General features: G+C 38.7%; 1 protein-coding gene across 1 annotated transcript in view; it reads right to left on the bottom strand.

Moving 5' to 3' along the window:
• Window positions 1–1,584: 1,584 nt before the first annotated feature.
• The window catches only part of EFNB2 (ephrin B2), a 45,312-nt gene continuing 27,357 nt past the window's right edge, over window positions 1,585–19,539 (bottom strand). The window contains exons 3-5 of the mRNA XM_015640171.1: window positions 7,954–8,046; window positions 7,085–7,198; window positions 1,585–5,471 (exon numbers count right to left, since the gene is read on the bottom strand). Of these exons, the coding sequence (XP_015495657.1) occupies window positions 5,089–5,471; window positions 7,085–7,198; window positions 7,954–8,046 (590 nt within the window). The 3' untranslated portion in view covers window positions 1,585–5,088. The remainder of the gene's footprint in view (window positions 5,472–7,084; window positions 7,199–7,953; window positions 8,047–19,539) is intronic.

The raw sequence follows: 19,539 nt of genomic DNA, 5'->3' as shown, positions 1-19,539 counted from the left end.
TGCCATGTAAACTTGACACTATTGAAGTATTTGTTTATCAACATCTTCCAGTTTTTAGCAAGGTTTAAAACAAAAACAATAGGCTTGGCCCTAACTAAGCTAGAGCCACAGCTCTAACAGATGGCTGTGCCAGACAGGCTTTCAGCACAGACCAGACCTGAGCACCTCACAGCAGATGACGACGTGGGAGCTCTCACAATAACCCACCGAGATCAGCAATGGAATTGCCTGTGTGCAACCATGAAGCAGGGAGTGAAAAAATAATCCAGGCGAGTATCTGTGTACTCAGAGAACACAAGGCTATCTCCTTTGAAGTAACTTACAGATGTAAATAGAGGATCAGGCCTAAGATTTACTGATATGCCACAGGATGCTCACATTTCACTCTTACGCTTTCTGCTGGACCAAATCTCCCAAACTCATCTGTACCAGAGCCAGGAGGTGAACCTAAGTGTCACTGTGACTTTCCCTTTAAGGTCAACTTCCAGCAGATTCTGTAAACTGGATCTCTAAAATTACCTCCATCTGCAAGAAGTCATACTAGTTCAGCCATCTCCCAGTCCAGGGGCTTCTGTACATCCCATTTCAGAGCACTTGTGCCATTGCGACACCGTCACTGTCTTCACCATTCCGTCATTTTTCTCTGATTGTTCATTAAACAATAAATACTTCGACAAATGGGAATCGCATGACTACAAATAGCTAATTGCCTTTCTTCAGCAAAATCTCTATGGCAAATTGGCATCTGTTCCTAAAGTGACAAATGCATATTTGCCCTCTGTAGACCTTCCCACCTGTTACTCCATGGATGATCATACCATTTATGTGCTTCACTTTCAGGGTGATTGGGCTTTGTCAGAAAATTAAGGTACTATTTATTAAATGGATTTGTTACCCTTGTGAAAATTAGGGCAGCAGAACCACAGATCTTATATTAAGGCTTGTGCTACCTGCACATTGGCCCCCATCTCCCCTAGGCTGCAGAAGAACCATGAAGAGATGTCTTGACTTTGCAGCACTTCCAATCCTTCGTCATCCTCCCAGCATCTTCCATCTCCTGTCCCTTCTTGCTTGGCCTTGTCACCCCAGGCTCACCACTTCCCCTCCTCAGGAGAAACAGTGCCCAAAAGGCCTGAGGAATTTTCATTTTATTTTTTTCCTCTGATTCTACCCACAGAGTACATCCACCCCATAATGCCTGGGAATTATTTGTGTGGTTATACTCTCAACTCCAAGATGATCCAAGAAACCTGGCCACTGCATCTGACTGCAGTTCACTGAATGCCAAGGGCATAAGATGCCCAGGTGTTTTCTAAAAACCGCTGATATATGGACAAGAGAATTTGAAAGAAGTAGGTAAACAGAAGTCAGTGTACTCTAAGGAGATTTCCTATAAACCACTAGGAATCAGGCTGGAGACGGGAGGAGAGAAGGAAAGGAGAGATGGGAGGGAGGTGGCAGGCAGGCAAGCGTGGTGACTTTCTTAATTTTTTTATTTTTTCTCTATTTTCTCTTATTTCTTTTAAAAAAGAAAAAAAAACCCTGTAAAACTAAAGAAAAAAAATACTTAGAAGGCAAGGTTTCCATAGGAAAAAAATATTTTATTTTTTTAAGAACAAATTCAGTTTGAAACAGACGTGGAATGTGATTTTCATAATTTTCATTTTCTGGGAACTAATTGCAATGTGGAACTAAAGCAGATTTCAAACTTATGACCGGCTAGTTTTAATACAGAATGAAACAAATAAACAAAACAAACAAATAAAATTTAAAAAAAAAAAAAAAAAAAAAAGAGAAAGAAGAAATTATTTATAACTCAAGCATAATACTGTGTTACTTACAAACTGGACAAAGAAATTCTTAAATAAATATTCATGGTACACAATTTCAGCACAAATATGCGGCAATTTGGCAACCTTTTATATAATTTTTTCCTCAATACAGTGCAAAGGGGAATGACACTGCCTTTAAACAAGCTGTAGCTAAATACATTGCAAAATTCAAATTTTATACAAAACATCTTGCTCAGACTTTATAAAAAACCAACATTGCTCTATATACACAATCTGGTTAAGAAAAGCCTTTTTTATCTTGTTTTCATGTGGGTTTTTTAGTTATTTAAAAATGTGAATAAGGCTACTGTAACACCCCAAATCCATATACAGTAAATCTGAACCTATTTACAGCATCTTCACTTAGACATGATGGTGCAAATTCCAATTCGGGTGACTAGGGATGATCATACAAGCAAGGCATTTACAGTAACTTTTCAAAGCTGGACCAACGTCAAAGAAAGGAACAGTTGGTAGATTGTCATAATTCTGCACCAGACACAAAACAGACGCACAGTACATTTTTTTTTCAATTGGTTGCAGGTTGCTCTTGAGCAATTAGTCTGATTTTTTTTTTTTCACAGTTTAGTATGTAACTAGAATGTAGCCAACTGATGAAGCATAGATATGATTTAATAAAAATAAGGATCAGTAATCCCATCTTTTCCCTTCCTCCCCCTCCCCCAAAATAAAATCTTAATGACTTACAAGAGAACCTTGTATGGATGGATTCATAGAAAAGAAGGGTTGTTGAAAAGAATTACATATGTACTGTAGTTAGTCACCATGGTAACCTTCCACAGAACCATGGGTTGGAATTTTTTTTGTTTTTTGTTTCTCCCTTTTGGACCAACATCCCAACATTATTTTCAGGTTCAGAAAACAAAGAGAGTGATCATTTCTATGACAGATATTTTTCTTTCCTTTTTTTTTTTCTTTTCCTTTTTTTTCTTTTTTTTTTTTTTTTTGCAGGTGCTCACTGGAGGTCTGAGAACCCTAAAATGCTGTTGCTACATTTTCTTTCCAAATCAGAAAGCGAAGTGTTACCATAGTAACATGACTATGTTAGAAATGTCTATTTGCATAGCACATATAAAAGTAGAGTTTTTTTTATTTCCTCCCTAGGGTGGGAGCTTTAGGGGAATAGCCATGCTAAAGAGAAAACTTTAACCTGAAATCCCCCTCTATAAACCTCAACAAAATCTACAGAACACATCAGCCTGTAAGGCAAGGGAAAACACAACACAGAAAATAAATGCCGGCACAAATCTCGTTGCTGTTAAATATGTGATGTAGTAACACTGAATTCCTGATATTTTGGACCTTATATTTTCTACTTTTCTCTTACAAGATGCTTTGGAATTTTTTATTTTTTTTTTAACTATGCTTCCACTGGTGGTTTTGGATAGCTGATTTTTTTTTTCCAGAAGTATTTTATTTTTTTTTTTAAAAAAAAAAAGTGCACATATGCATACATATATATAGATACATATGCATATATAGACTTATAAATGTGTGTATATACATAGACACACACACACATATGTAAAATGATGACAAGTTAAGACTATGTAATTGCCGCAAATGAATTTCACATCTTCTGGTGTAGATTCTGTGCAATCTCAAAATATATATTAGTAAAAAAAACCAAACCAAAGTAAGAAAGAATGAACAAAAGAAAAACTCTCACTTTATATCCCTTGTGTTCTATACACCTATTATAAATAAGACATAGTTTCCTTCTCCATCTCAGTGTCATAATTTATTTTACTCCTACAGACTGCCAGAGGTTTGCCATATGTGCTTTAACTTTGCAACAGAGCACCAATGAACTGCTGTGTCAGTCAGTACCTACACTCACTGTGCAGGGACAGCACTACAATAAGCCAAAGTGCCAAAAGGGTCAGTCACAAAGAAATTCTGCCTTACTTTTAGAGATGAGCAAGGTTTTGTGGTTTGTTGTTTTGTTGTTGTTTTTTTTTTCCCCCACAACTTTATCAGTGATAGAATTATAGCTCATTAGACCCACTGGCTTATAATCATCTTGGTCACTTGGCTCTCTGTTGTTTTCTTAAATGCTTTCCCTGTGTTTAGTATAATGTGATAGTATAGCAGCTGAGTCTGCTTGAAAGTCATCCAAAGCAGACTATGTTTTTGCTACAGCTTCAAAGCTGTGTATTTTATTGCCAGTACCACAACAGCCCTGCCCTAATATATCCTCAGCGGCCTGCTATTGTCTTGTCTTCTCCAGGCTTGTTCACTTACTAACAATACCCCTTTGTTCTACTGTATTGAAGGTACTATTTTTTTTCTGCACACTGGTATTTGATAACCATGAATTCCTTCAAATGCAGCCTTAATCCACTGCGCATGTTATTGTGTCTCCTACTTGCCTCTTAAAACTTAGCATACCAAAGTGCTGTGCTACCTAAATGCATTTTTTTTTTTCCTTCCCAGCTTCTACTTTTGAGGCAGCAATATTCAATTGCAACTTCAATCAGCCCTTCCCTCCACCACCCAGTCCTGCTCTTGACTTTGTTGACAGCCTAACTTTTTGGCTGGAAGGCTCCGTACTATCAAACACAATTTTTATAAATGCATTACCCATTCGAGTGAGGCTGCTGTAGCAGATGGATGGAGTGCGGATCTCCAAACATTAATGTTCCATTAGTGATTCAGGAGGTGGAGTGAAAGGAAATCTTATGTGAAGGATGGCAGAGCCCTGGATAACAGAAACAAATGGAACAGTGACGGACTAAAAGCAAGAGAACTTTAACAAGTCTTACTTAGACACCAAGGTCTGTGTGACAAATCCAGTACACACTGAGAGAGACACAAAAGTCAGAAGATTGCATTTCAAGCTTGATATATCCTAGAGCACCTTCCCAGGATGCCTAGAGCTATTAACATCCACGGATTGCTCCATCTTCCCTTGGCTTTTGTACATGCCTGAACGCCCACAGCACATGGCTTTGAGGATGATGAATGTAACAAGAGTACAGCAATCAGAATGGGCATCTTCTACATAAAAGTCTTCCAGCTTTTAGTGAATATTTATTCACCGAGATAGGAATTCTACAGACTAGGTAAGCTGTCCAGCTCGCGTCGGTTCCTGGAGAAAGAGCTGTCGCCTTCTCCCCCCTGTGCTTAAGTCAATGCTAGCGCACAAGGCGTCATCACAAACCCCAACAGAAAGCATTTGACCAGTGAGTTTCCTCTACGACTCAACTGTACCACAGAGCTGGTTGTGTGTTTCTCAGACCTTGTAATAAATGTTTGCTGGACTCTGAGGAGGCATCTCTTGAACTATGTACACCGGATGTCCATAGTCGCCGCTGACCTTTTCATAGTGGGGGCAAAAGACACTGTCTGCAGTCCTTAGAGGAATGATAATGTCACTGGGCTCAGAACCATTGTTGTTGCCACTGCGTTTTGGGGTGGCTAATGTACTAAGTGATAGAGTTGTCGTGTGCTGCGGGGAATGCTTCCTGTGTCTTCTCCGGTACTTCAACAAAAGAACCACCAAAGTGATGATGATGACGATGAAAATGATGCACCCTGATGCAATCCCTGCAAATAAGGCCACCTCTGAACCCAGTATACTGGAATGCCCAGCCTTACTGCCATCTGTGCTAGATCCTGGAAAGAACGGAAATACAATAGACAAAAGTTATTGCCATCCTGTGACCCATTTACGTTGCTTAAAAATGTGTAGAGTAAGCAAGACTGGAAGAATTAACTGACAGCTAAACTTTGACAAACCAATTACCCTGTTAGATAGCTAAATGCAAACAGCCAAAGTCAGCAATCAATATAAAACAAGACTTTGAGCCTGTTGGTCTCACTTTTGTGTTGCTCCCAAACCACCCTGTTTCATACATCATCATCCATCAGCGGCGAGAACTGTCACTGACAAGGCAGCCTTTGATGCATACGGCATCTTTTAACAGATGCCGGCCAGCCCCAGGCACAAGAGAGGGGTGGGATCAGACTGGAAGGGAAAATAACACAGGGAAATGACAATTCTCAGAACAACTGGTACTGTTCAGTGCCACACTGTTCCCTCTGCTATTTTATCTTTCGCATATTGATTTAAGTTAAACCATCCTTAGTGCCTCTTTACATGGACTCCTCTTGCTTGGAAATGAAACTAAGGAGCTTGAGGCAGCATGGGAGACAGGCAGAACAGCTATGGCATGGCTGTTAGTATTAACTTACATTTACTTAAAAGAAAACAATACCATGCATTTGGTAGTCAGGAGAAGCTCATGTGCTGAACAGCCTGTTGAGTATTTGTTGCCCATCACACCATCATATCATTTGTCACAAAAATTACATGAATGCTTGCTTGACACGTTTCACTTCTAAGTTTGAATCTATTTGCCTCTCTTAATGCTCACTCACAATGGAAAAATGGTACAGATACTACATTCACGTAATTGTTAACTCTTCCTACCAAAGCCTCTGCAGGGGTCAGCTGAAGACACTCACTATATCAAAGATTCATTAGGCCAGTAACTAAAGGCAGAGCTGGCAAGGAAAACTTGTGGCCTTTTTTTGGGAAACCCAAATCACCCGTCAGCAAAGGTTTCCTTTGTAGCATTACTAACTACTGAACACTCCTCTGGACAGCTTGAGTCTTAAAAGTCAGGTTTTCTCTTGTTCACCCTGTGAGTGAAATGCATCCTGAAGATATTTGTTTGGAATCATCTATTTATTTTGTTTAGCTAATTACTAAAAAAAAAACAAAAAAACAAACAAAAAAACCCCAAAACTATGTTTAGCGAAAGACCAGCCACACATGTCTATAGACTTTATATGGTCAGCTAAAAGATAATAACATTAATTATAGATGCCTTGAAATAAACTTTATAAATGGCTGTCGAGAACAACTTGATAATGTATTATGCGGGAAGAGAAAGAGAGTCGTTCATCTGCCAGAGTACTAAATGTAAGGCAGCGCTGACCACTGTAAAGCTGCTTAGCAAATGTCCTATCCAAAAATTTTCCTGTAAATGAGAGACACTGTCACAAGACGAAATTAACTTCTACAGCAGAGTGGCAGAGGGGAGAGAGCAGCTGTTGCCAAAACTTGTAGCTCCCACACACTATCCACCAGAGCAATCAAAACTGGCTTTTGCTTAATCTCACGATGAAAACATTTGCTTTCCTGGCACGTTAATGGTAAAATAAAACACATTTGGGGACAAAGGAGGAGAAGACGTTCCAGGGCAAAGTCATACCACACCTACCTGAGTGGTCCTTGACAAAGGGGCTGGTGGTGGAACTCTTCCCATTGGTGCCAGCTTCCTGCTCGGGGCGCTTGGTGGGATCCGTGTGCCGGGGCTGCCCTGCCGAGTTGGGAGCTGGGGGAGAGAAAGACGACTCATGCAGCTTTGGCACTTGACAGCACGGAGCCGTACAAGCTGGCTCTGGGTACCTCGTGAGACACAAATGGCTTAACAGAAGAACCTTTATGCAAAGGACTGGGAGATATAAGAACGTAATTTTCCTTTTAAAGCAAAATGGTTATATTAGTTATTTCAAGTTTAAATTGTGAGGCCATCTGCAGAAACTATAGGGTCTCCTGTAATTGGCAAGAAAAGCTTTGCAGATGACATTTCAGTTTAACTGAGGAAGTTGATTGACTACTAAACCAACTTCTACTTAGAAGAATAATTCTTTCTTCCTGCACAATAGGTTATCTATATGTGAAAAGAGACAATGAACAAAAACCTCTCTGTAATCAGAATTCATAACAAGCAAACTATAGAAATATTAGCTTCCCTCTTTTCATGTATTTTAAATAATTCTGAGCAGCAGAGTTGTGGCTTTTGTTTTTAAAATAAAAATAAAAATGACTGAAACACACTACTCCCAAGTGACCTTTCCTTCTAGGGATCTCTCCAATGAAGAGATCTTGTTACACTAACCCTCCTTCTGCAGAAATCTGTCAGTAGCCGAGGAAGAGAAAATAGGCTTTGCTTTCAGACTATAAGGGAGGAATGACCACACTAGACTCGACTAGCTCTCTGCTCTACATTGCTAATAGAAGCCTGAAAACTAAAAAGGACATTGAGACCGATCAAAGTCATTTCATGAAACAGCAGATGGTCTTTACCTTGTCCAACTTTCATGAGGATCTTCATGGTTTTTGTCTGGCACACCCCTCCCTCCTGGTTATCCAGGCCCTCCAAAGACCCATTTGATGTTGCTGATTAAAAATAAAAGAAAAATAAATAAAAATAAAAATAAATAAAAATCAGGAAATCAACAGGCAAAGTGATGTGAACATGAGTGTCTGAAGGCAGGGATCTTTCAATCTACCAGGACCTGTTCTTGTTGCTCAGGCTGACCTATGGAAAGTTGTGAAATGTTGAAAGCCAAAGGAATGAATACACTGGTAAGCTGTACAATATATACAAATGAAGGAATGTGTTATCAAGGTTTCAAATTTACCCAGTAGCCTTTTATTTTCCTACGCACAATTGACTGACTGACTGACTTGGACAAAAACACACCATCTTGCTAAAAAGGTGATAGAGTCAGCTGGAAAGGAAGCTCTGGCAGGCTCAGAGGAGAAAAGCACTGCAAAATCACCCTTTTTTTTCCCCTCCCAACAATATCTTTATAATCACCATGTTACACCTGCTTCCCCTATTACAAATCTCCTGCTGGAAGAAGTGAACGCACACAAAAGACTCAGGTGAAAGCTAAGATTCTGAACTGATTGGAAAACCATTTAATATTTTAGAGTACAATCTCACTTTTCTCAGCATTGAGGAGCCTCTGCGGGGGTGGGTGGCAAAGGGTAACGCGCTCTATTCCCAGGGAAACCTTTTAGCTCACACAAACAACAGGGTGCTTTCCCCCGTGTTGACATTGTTCTTGCTTATCTAGGTGCCAGCTGGAGCCACGCGATCCGGGCGCAGGCTGACACTGCCGTGCAATGTGAATGCACAGCACCCCTCCCCTGGAGAATCCACACCACTGAATCACCACCGTGCAAGGGTGCGCCGCTGCCGCCCCAGCCAGCTGCTGGTTGCAAAACAGCTGCTGGAAAACACTTGGAGCTCCTGGGCTGCAGGCACTGCAGGCACTGCAGGCACCGTGAGCAGGGCACAACCGCAAACGGTGGGCTCTGGATTCACTGCGCAGGGAACAAACGCACCGGGGGTTCTCCTACCCTGGCTGCCCTGGGGATCGAAATTTCACTGTCATATCTTGGAGCCGTTCATCTGAGGCCCAAAATGAACTTTTGAGAGGGTGCACGGGCAGCAGCACTGGGCCACCGACTGGAGAAAGCAAATGGAAAATGGGATGTCAGGAGCTCGCTGCTTGCCGTGGCAGTGGTGAGCTGCTTAAGCAGCACATGCCTCCCTCTGCCCCTCTCCTTTCAGCTTGTGGGCTTTACACTCTTCAGGTCTTTGTTTTTAATTCTCGCTCCTTCTCTTTCACCTTCCTTGGGGATTTGCTTTCAAATGCAGTCTATGTATATTTCCTTTTTCCTTCACAATGTCTTCCTACCCCCATGGCAGTATTTTTCTTGCTCTAATCTTCTCTCTAGCCGTAAAGATATAAACCCCATACTGCTGAACCCTGCTTCCTAGCCTTTGATCTGCTTCTTGTTTTTGTTCCACTTCTGACTCTTTTGTGACCAACTCGAATTACAGCCCCCATACAAACTTCCCAAACTGTGCTTTCTTTTCCTAAAATTCCCTTCTCCTCATACGTGGTCCCTCCCAGTTCCTCCTCTTGTTCCCTCCCCCCTGTAAAAACATGACAATAGCTGTATGGCAAAAAAAGACTTTTCAAAATACAAAAGAGCACGTTGAGTAATTTAAGATAAAAGCTGATCTGAAATGTGCCACTGCATTGCCAGGTTCGGAAAATAATGGAGACATATAGTTTTGTTTTCTTTTGTTTGTTTTTTTTCCAGGGGGAAAAAAAAAATCAATACCAAGAACCCATCCTGGACATAAATCAAATGTGTCTTTGCTGAAAGTGTTTTTTTATGATCTATTTGCCAATGTACCAGCACAAGGACACAGAGAAAAAATGCAGTAAGTAGAAATACCAAAGCTGAGCACCGATTGAACGTACAAATAATAAACACTGACTTTGTCTTGTGGTTTTGTTATTTGATTCTTTTTTTTAAATTGAGCCAAAGGGAATCACATCTCCTTAAACACCTTCTACTTGATTTTAATTGAATAGAATGCTGCTTCTTCTGAACATCAATGCCTTTTTTATTCTTTAAAGGCCTATCCACTTAACCCACAGAGCAGGAGGCCCCAATAGGATGCAGAGGACTCAGTCTGACCTCAGTACAGAATAAGAAAGTAAGATGGCAAAAAGAATGCAAAATTACTTCAAATACAGTCTCCAAATGGGAAGACCCAGATGTACAATGAGTCTGGTTGTGTGCCTACGCCAGCACAATCTGCCTCGCTTGCTTGCTAAAAGAATGCTTTCATAGCTTTGATGTCAGATGAATGAATTTGCAGAAGTATTCACTTTTTCCACAGTTCTTCAAGGGATTTGAGGAAAGCCTACGTTGTAGCTCAGAGTACAGACTGCTACGTCCTGAGGAATAGGGAATTTTCAAAGAGAAGTATTTCAGTGACAAAGCAAAGTTTCCTTCTCAGCCTTCCCTGTAATTAAACTGACAATTACCCAAGGCCACTGGAGGAAATTATTTTTCGAAATTCATTAAGACTATCGAAATACAACCTTGCGTATCCCTGGTGTACCAGGAAGAAAGTGGGTAGCTTTAAACACATCGTTCTAAGCTTTGAAAAGCTGCACTGAGAAAAAGAAGTAATATGGGACAGCAGAGAAAACACAGCTTCATACTGCTAATGCCCCTTGACAGTGCAGTGTGCAGGAGTCAAACAAGGGAGAGAGTACAAAATATTCCTCAAACACTTGCTGCAGACTTTCTGTATTGATCTCCAAATGAAAATTACACCCACTGTCATTTTAGCTCCTCCACTGCACTCACACCTCTGGGGGAAAGTGACCCAGCACCTGCAGCTGTGCTCACACTGAAAAGATATTTAAGAAAAAAACTAAGTGCCCCAATAGGAGTTTTGGAAATGTTATCCTCCAATGTGTTTATATAATCAGATTTTAAACCTTCCATCCAATTTATTCTTATATATATATATAAAAGAACAGGGTTTTTTACATATAAGTCTGAACATGGATGTATTTTAAAGTCAATTACTTAGATGAGCCACCATACAAAGCCCACTACTAAGAAGACTAAATACTTAAGTATTAACATTAACAAACATAACTAATGATTATTATGAAGTTTCTCATTGGTATTACTGTTCTCAGGATCCCACACTTCACACTTTGTATTAACACGGCAATACATAGGAACCTAGAAGTAAGTAAAATGTTGCTAAACAGGTAGAAAAATATTTTTAAATCTTTTGATGGTTAAATACCTCTGATTTTCTGAGACCTGTCCTGCTCCACTGGTGTCAGCTGCAGAACTATTAATGACCATCAAAACCACATTAAATTATTCAACAGTTAATCCACACCTAAACACGTATGACTGTGCTAAAATCTCCACTAATTTTAAGACTTTCTAACAAAATTGTAATAACTTATAGGCCGTTTTTACATTAGTTTATCAGACACTGTCTGCATTCCTTGAATACAACAGCAGCTGCCATTTTATGAGGAATGCAAGTTTAGCTTTTCAACATTCAGAAAACACCTATCTGTTATGAAATTATGGTTAAGAGTCTTGCTGATACATACTTACTTTAGAGAAGCTAGTACACATTTGCAGGTTCATAACACACTACTTTAACATATCCTCCTCCATACACAAGGGAGAAATTAAATTATTCAGACTGAAGAACTTCATTCTGATTTGCCTTCCCCTCTTTGAAATACATGATTTGTATAGAAACAAACAAAACTCCCAACAAAACAAACAAACAAACAAAAAAGGCTGGAACTCATGTAAATCAATGTATAATGTTTTACATTTATTTGCTTTTAAAACTCCACAAGTGCTGTTTATTGTACAAAGTGCATTAGTCATAAATGCAGAGGCAGGGAGTCAGTGAGCATAGCAGAGTCAGCTGACAAGAATAGTTCCTGGCTATGATTCTTATACAGTCCCCATGGAGAGGAAGTAATATTACATTTTAATATGTCTTCATTTGATTGTTATTACTCTGCCTCCCAGGAGGCTATGCCACTGCACGGATCATGGCTGTTTTCAGCCTACCAGGTTGGTAACATTGCTCTAATCAGACGGAGAATTAAGCTGCTGGATTTGTGCCTGTATATAGCTTTTCATTCACAAAGAGATTAGAAATGAAGGCACAGTCACAAAAATTCAACTTCCTTCACTCCTAAAAACACGTTACAAAATGAAAAAAATGCCATCACAATTACTTAAAACACTAACAGACAAAAACCTCAGCCTTTTAATTCTGCTACACTTATTACCCCCAGTTTCATGTTTTAGGATTATGAAAAACATTACCTATTTGCAAATTAAATGGCATATGCTTTGAACCAACACAACTTTAAAACACATCTTTCTACAGCTTGAACATGAAATGGACTACATAGCTGATGAGAGAAACAATGATCATTGTATTTAATTTTCCTGTGAAAACTAAATGGACCTTAAACCACAGATTACAGGAATGAATGAGTGATATTAACTGATGGGTAAGGGCAAAATTGATTTTGTCCCTCCTTAGTGTGCTGGACAATAAAAATCATTTTGCAGTATACTGAAGACACATCATTGATGAGGTCATGAAGAATTAATTCCTGCTGATGTGGATCTGTTAATAGCAAATTGAGAATTACAGGTTTTTTAGGGGAAGATCAGTACTATCCAATAGTAGTGATTTTCATAGTTTTTGTTCATTAAATACTGCTTGAATACTGCATCAGAAAATAGATTTCTCAAAATCAGAATAAAATAAAATCAAATAATACTACCCATTTCCACTTCTCCCCTGCTGTGCTTAGAAACAGAATGAAAAAAACAGCAGCAAAAATCCACATAAGCTTTATATGCAAGAGTAGTAAGAAGTTATTCTTAAAGCAAAGCTGCACTCGATCTCACATGCACTCACTCTCAGGATTACTAAGTACATGTGATGTTTTTGAGAGTTTTTTATTTTATCAAGTAATAGAACACTATTTTGGCCAGGCATCATTGTGTTCTGACTGCTTTCATCTGCTTTTGGTCCTTTTAATGATCCTCTTAGTAAAGCACTGAATAAATAATTCTCCTTTTTCATAAATATAGATAATTTATGGGAGTGGTTTAAGAACACTAGAAATCACACACTGCAAAACCACAAATCACTGATCACAACAGGGAGGTTGTTTCTAAACTAGCCGTGGATGAAAGAACAAGATAGCTAAGATAATAGAGTGTTTTAATTAAATGAAATTAAATTCGGCCCCCCAGTAACAATGCCAGATCTGCATGGAGATCTGAAACAACAACAACAAAAAAATTGTTCAGGCTTTTCACCAAAGAACAGGTAGTTTGCACACATTATGCTGGGTTAGCTGAAGAATGTTTAGAGAGAAGAGAAATACGCTAATTTCAAATATCAGCAACTAACGGTTTCCCTTCTCTTGTAGTGCCAAAAAATAAGATTGACACTGAAACCTTCGCTTTTTTAAAAAAAATTAAATTGTCTTCTGAAATGTAACTGTCAGCAGTCCCAAACCTGGACTGTAAGTACTAAAATGTAAATGCATTATGAATAGGTGAATGGAGTTGACTGGTGAATGGAGTCCAATGTGTTGACTGTGTTTTTAATCAACAGACAATAAAATCAAAACTTTCTACTGATCTTTTAGAGACAAAGAAATGATCCTAAAAAAAAAGCCAAACAACCTGCTGAATTTGCTCAATATAATTTAAGACACCAAGTCTATAAAGAAAAATGTATAAAGGCAGCTTACCAATAGTTTTGCTCTTTTCTAATGTCTGTTTTTTATTTGCTCAACTTGCAAAGTCAAGGTGGCAGCAGAATTTTCAGTTTCTCCATGTAAACACCATTAAAAAAACCTCTCATTCTACTTTATTCCACACATTGTTTCAAATTCAGATTTTTTCCTTAAATTAAGACTCACGGAGTATTAATAAATGCCCCTGGTGCCAACCTTTATTTCCCCTCTATGCACATGTGAGGCAGAACTTCAATAAGAGGAAAAGGACAAGAATTCTCTATTTTTCTTTTTCATTTTTCATTTTTGTTTTTTAAATTAAGTCCTATGCTGCATTTCTCAGGATTTATATATGAACAGGATGCATAAATTGTATTCTCTACAACAAGTAAACAGCAATGCCCTCTCCAGTCAATCTAAAACCAGAACAAAATAAAGTAAAATAAAGAACTGGCCTCTTTTTGCCAGGAAGAAGCAAAGGCTCTGCAGTGAAACTTTGTAATTCACTTTTCTAACCACTGCTCTAAAATGTATCTTGTCCAACTGTGAATAGCGTGACTTTCAGTACTTAGATGGGACTCTTGATACAAGGGTGTATTTATATAATTCCCCATAAAAGTCTCCACTTGTATGTTAAGAGAGGGACAGATTGTATTATTGTTTCAATGTTTTTTTTTGAGGGTGCAATGTGGAAGACACAATCAAGACAGAGCCAATCAATTTTGTACTGTAATATACTTTGGAATATTCCAGCTGCATGATTCCAGGGACATCTCTGGAAATTTACAGACTCTCCTTCCCACATCTCATGTCATCCAACAGCACAAGACAGGGAGAGAGTTGTAAGGTTTCCTACATTCAGAATGATTTTATTAATGCCAGGGAGGCATGGCACCAAGTAAGAAAAATATACGTGGTAAAAAAAAAAAAAAGAGTTGTTTATGTCAACAAAGTTCTTCCACAAAGGGAAAGAGAGACAGTGAGAGAGCTGGAAAGTATCAAAAAAGCTGTGAATTCTGACTGGTTATCGCTGCCTATCATTTTAAAAACACCACCACTTTCTCACTGGGTTAAGGAATACCACAGCTGAAGTGTACTGAACAGAAAACTATTTGCTGAATTATTATCCATTACTGAAGGTCACAGGTTCCACCCACCCACAACAAAATCCTACTCGCTTCACTGCTGTCAAGTGCAGTGCCCCTTTACAAAATTCCCTGGGAGTGATTTTGAGATTATATAAAAACAAACCAGAAAAGCATCTCAATACTGTATCACTGTGAACGACGAGTCTTTCATTACAGTTAAGCATTTCTACAAGAATTTCAGTTCTATATTTCACGTACTCTGAGAAATGTTGTCAGATAATGATCCACTGCACACATGGTTGCTTCTAGTTTACATAAACAAATTATATATTTGTGAGTGCTGAAGTAACTGTGGCAGATGTAAGCCCACTAATTATGATGTATTTAGTGTATACCCAAAAGTATGCATCTAAAACAGATTACTAGTTAGTTGACTTCACCATTCACAAACAGGTATTTTACACAAATTTATCCTCTCTCCCAGCATGCAAAAGCCTCTCATGGATGGGGAGAAGTGTCTCCCTCTACCACAGCAAGCCTTGCTTAACAGTTCAGCTGAACAGAACTAATAGAATTAGCTAGCATTCAAGTTACTCTGATTGTTGCTAATGACAAGAGGGCTTGCTAGAAACAAAAGCAGAAGCTTTAACATCAAATGAGGAACGTCCTTCTGTATCATACAAATTCAACTTCATTCTACAAGGATGTTCACCTGCCTTGAAAATCTCTGGTTTTTGTCTGTGGCACTAGGATAAGAAAGGGTTATAGTGAAAGTTCATATTAAATAAATAACAAACCTCTTGCTCATTCTACTGTCACTAATTGCATGCAATGATATTAATGACCCAGTAATTGCTATACGAGTAGCACTGAAGTGGAAAACATCATTTTGAGGCAGAGTTCATCTCTAGGTGGTAGGACTTCACCAGTGACTGAGTTAATGCCTAGTGACAGTTTAGAATATAACACTATAGATGAGAAAATGTGCCAGTCTCATGGTTATAACAGTTTAGATGGACATGATGTTATTTGCTTTGACCACACAGACTCTAGGAGTAACCCCAATAAAGTGCCACAGTGAGACTTTGCCCTGTAGATGAACCTCATTCCTTTCAGGGGAGATGCTCTGTACTATAACAATCTAGAGCAATTTTCCACATGTTTGCTTCAATAAAAGAATACCTTCATCTCCTGCTTTTACATGTAGCACAACAAAAGTGTGCTTTATTGCAAAACACAAAAGCTATTTACATCATCTAACTATCCTTCAGCAGCACAAAGTTTGGCACCTTAGTACTGAGATCAATTATGATACTATTGGATGACTGTACACTTGGCAAAGATGATCAGAAGTTAAGCACTGTTTTGACTGCAGTATGCTTATGTTTGTGTTTAGAGCTGTAAAATACCCACAAAGTAAACCTTAATGAGGGAACATTGCAGAAATAAAGCGATCTGAATTTCCACAGCTCTACAGGACCTCCTGTTCAAATACGAGCCATTAAGAAATTAAGAGGTTTAGCTTCTTCAGAAATTATCATGTAGGCACATCTTGGTTTGTTTTAACAAACTCCAGAGGGTTATATTAATTCTGCCAGTGTTTGGAATTTTGAAAAGTCACAACTAGACAGGTGAACTGATACTTTTAATACTTATGTTCATAGAGTTTTAAAAAATTCACTGAGATTTTAAAAATATGACATTATTTAGTTGTTTGGATTTTTTTTTTCCCCCTGTTGCAATGGAAATTGTTTTGTTAATGCCTCGAATTCTGCTACCGAACCTGCTGTGGCAGCCTCTGGATGGCACATGTGGAATCAACTTTTAGCACAGGCTGGGGCCAAACACATGGAAAGCAACTCTGTAAAAAAGCCCTGACGGTCCTGGTGGACACCAAGCTGGCTCTGAGGCAGCAAAGGAGGCAAACAGCTCTTGCACTCAATCTGTCAGAACAGTGGCAACCAGTTTGGGGAGGCGATCCTTCCACACCACCCTGAACTGGTGAGGCCACACTGGCAGGGCTGGGTGCAGTCACAGGCTCCTCAACACAAGACAGACATGGACTTACAGGAACGAGTGCAGTAAATGCTCACAGAGATGATGAAGGAACTGGAGCACCTGCATAGGAGGCAGGGCTGTATCCTCAGGGATACTCAAAATTCAGCTGGACATGGGTCTGGGCAACTTGCTTCAGGCTCAGCAAAGGTTTGAGCGGGGACTAGATGAGCTCCAGAGGTGTCATCCAAACCAATCCCTTCTGGAATTCTGCAATCAGCTGGGCTGTTGTGGTCTAATACATTTATGTGCTTGAAAAACAAATAATTTTAAGTTGTCCTGGCAGGATTTGGATTTAGAACTCAGCTTCTCTCACAGCAGCCCAGTGAGCACATAACGACTACTCTGCTGCTGTGGTTTAGTAATTTTTGCTGTCATCTACCAAACAGAAAACAGATAAATCATGCTAACGAAGATCTGAACGTGCTTTTAAAAAACAGCCTTATCAGCTTAATATGGACTCTCCAAGAACAGCTAAGACTACCTTAAGCCTAATCCTGCTTTTACTTCCAGAAATCTTTGCATGGTTTCCTTGGGACTGAAAAAAAGAAACTGGAAGACTGCCCATTAGGGCTTAGTTTTGTAGTCTGATTTATCAGAAATAAATCCTGAAATATTCTTCATCCAAGGTTTCCAGGATTGACTGAAGTCAGAAAAGAAAATCCAAACTGACATTTAACCCTGGTGTTCAACCATTCCAGCCTTTTGTTTTAGCTAATGCAGCTCTCAGACAAAAGTACATTTCCCTCCATTCCAGCTACATAAAGACTTTAATGAGGCAAACCATTTCAGGCCTTTAAAATGTGTTTCATTAAAGTCTTTATAAATCCTAATGCAGCTCTTCATCTTTTATTTCAGGACTTAAAACACTGCAATATGTAACACATATGATACAAGCAAGTGTATAAAGACTAATCATCCCACTTGATGAGCTAAATGATCACCACCGAACTTAGGTACAAAATAGAAGTTAAATGTGTTTCAGTGTGGTAGTGCACTCTCAAGTTTTAGTTTAGACAGATACTTTCTTCATGCTTTCCTCATAGAAAGGCATGTCCTTCCAATACACACCCCCTTGACTTAAACAGTTACTCATATCCTGAATATAAAAGATAACATACTCAGAGCGTTCTTCTTCTATATGTAGTCCTGCTAAAGATGTTTATGCAAATCTAAGAACATACACATTTTGTGAAGATCAGGGTTTAAGCTTTTTTCTGCAAAGCACTATAAATACTGCATCCATAAAGACTTCTAACGGAGAATACTGTATGTTTCTTTATGAATGTATTATATTTCCCATATTTATAAACTCTTTCTGAGGAACTGTGAAAGTGAGATATAAAACTAGTGACTAAAACTATTAAGCAGCTTCCTATGAAATTTTAAAACCTGTTCAATTAATGAGTTTTTCCTGAATAATTTTTTCTTCCACTCTGAACAATTATTCTTCATTTTCATGTGATTCTGTATCTATTTGGAATACTTGCGGGTGTGTGGGGGAGTATAATTGTATTTTTTTCACAACATGCCATCAATTAACAAACTGAGCATTCCTATCTTTCATTTCCTTCCCTTAGGAATAGAGACATAATAACAGATTTCCTGCTGAACTATCTCTGTCTACTTTAAAGGAGATAAACGATTGGTATTGCCTAGGTAATGGCACAGAATATGAACAAAAGTCCATCAATATAAAATAGCCTTATTCTCTTACAAGACCTGTGTGGTCTGGGACAAAACCCCAAAGGACCATGACTCCATTAATCCTGCAGGTCTTAGACTCTCTTAGAAATCTGAAGCTGCACAGACAGTGATTTTTCTCTCTAATAATATTATTTGTATAAGCTGTATTTATATTTCATTCAACAAGAGCTAAGTGGTATTGCTGATACATCCCTTAAAAGACTCTTCAGCAAAGTCAAAGACTGACCTCTGGATATCATTTTACACTGAGGAGAAATTATTTATCTAATTTTCTGAGGAAGGAGGAGGAGGAGAAAGGAAAGAAAAAAAAGTGATCTTTGTACAAATGGAATCAGAGTTACTATTATCACACTGGCTTTCATTAACACCATCACCACCACCACAAAAAAAAAAACCCAAACAAGTAGATTTCAGGACCACAGAGTCTTTAACAGAAAGCAGGAAAAATGTCTGTTGCAAAACTAAAGGAATTTAATTTCTGATACAGTATTTGTTTCCATTTTGGCTAGTTTGGCATTAACAAAGGAAAACCTGTTTACTGCTTCCTTTTGGGCAGCTTTCACTAGATGATTCAGAGGTTACAGGGGGCTGAAGGCTGAAATCTGCCTCAGAACGTTTTCAGAATGCCCAGCCAGACAGATTAGCCAGTGCTTAAACTGGTCAGAATACTAAAATAACATTTTAATGTAAATCTATTTGGCCATGCAAAGAGATTTATTCTTCCCAGCTGGGCCATATTTCAGGGCACAATCTATATTGTCCTTTAATATGTTCTTCCTCAGACAGTTATTGCCCTTTAATTGTAACAGAATGACAAAGTGAAAACATAAAAAGCCTTGTGATTTTTTTCAAACACAGCTAATGCTAAAGTTTCAGAATGACTGTTTTGATTTTAAAAG

This window comes from Parus major, chromosome 1 (assembly GCF_001522545.3).
Source record: "Parus major isolate Abel chromosome 1, Parus_major1.1, whole genome shotgun sequence".
Lineage (NCBI taxonomy): Eukaryota > Metazoa > Chordata > Aves > Passeriformes > Paridae > Parus > Parus major.
The sequence above is the reverse complement of the archived record's forward strand: the minus strand, read 5'-3'. Positions and strand labels throughout refer to the sequence as shown.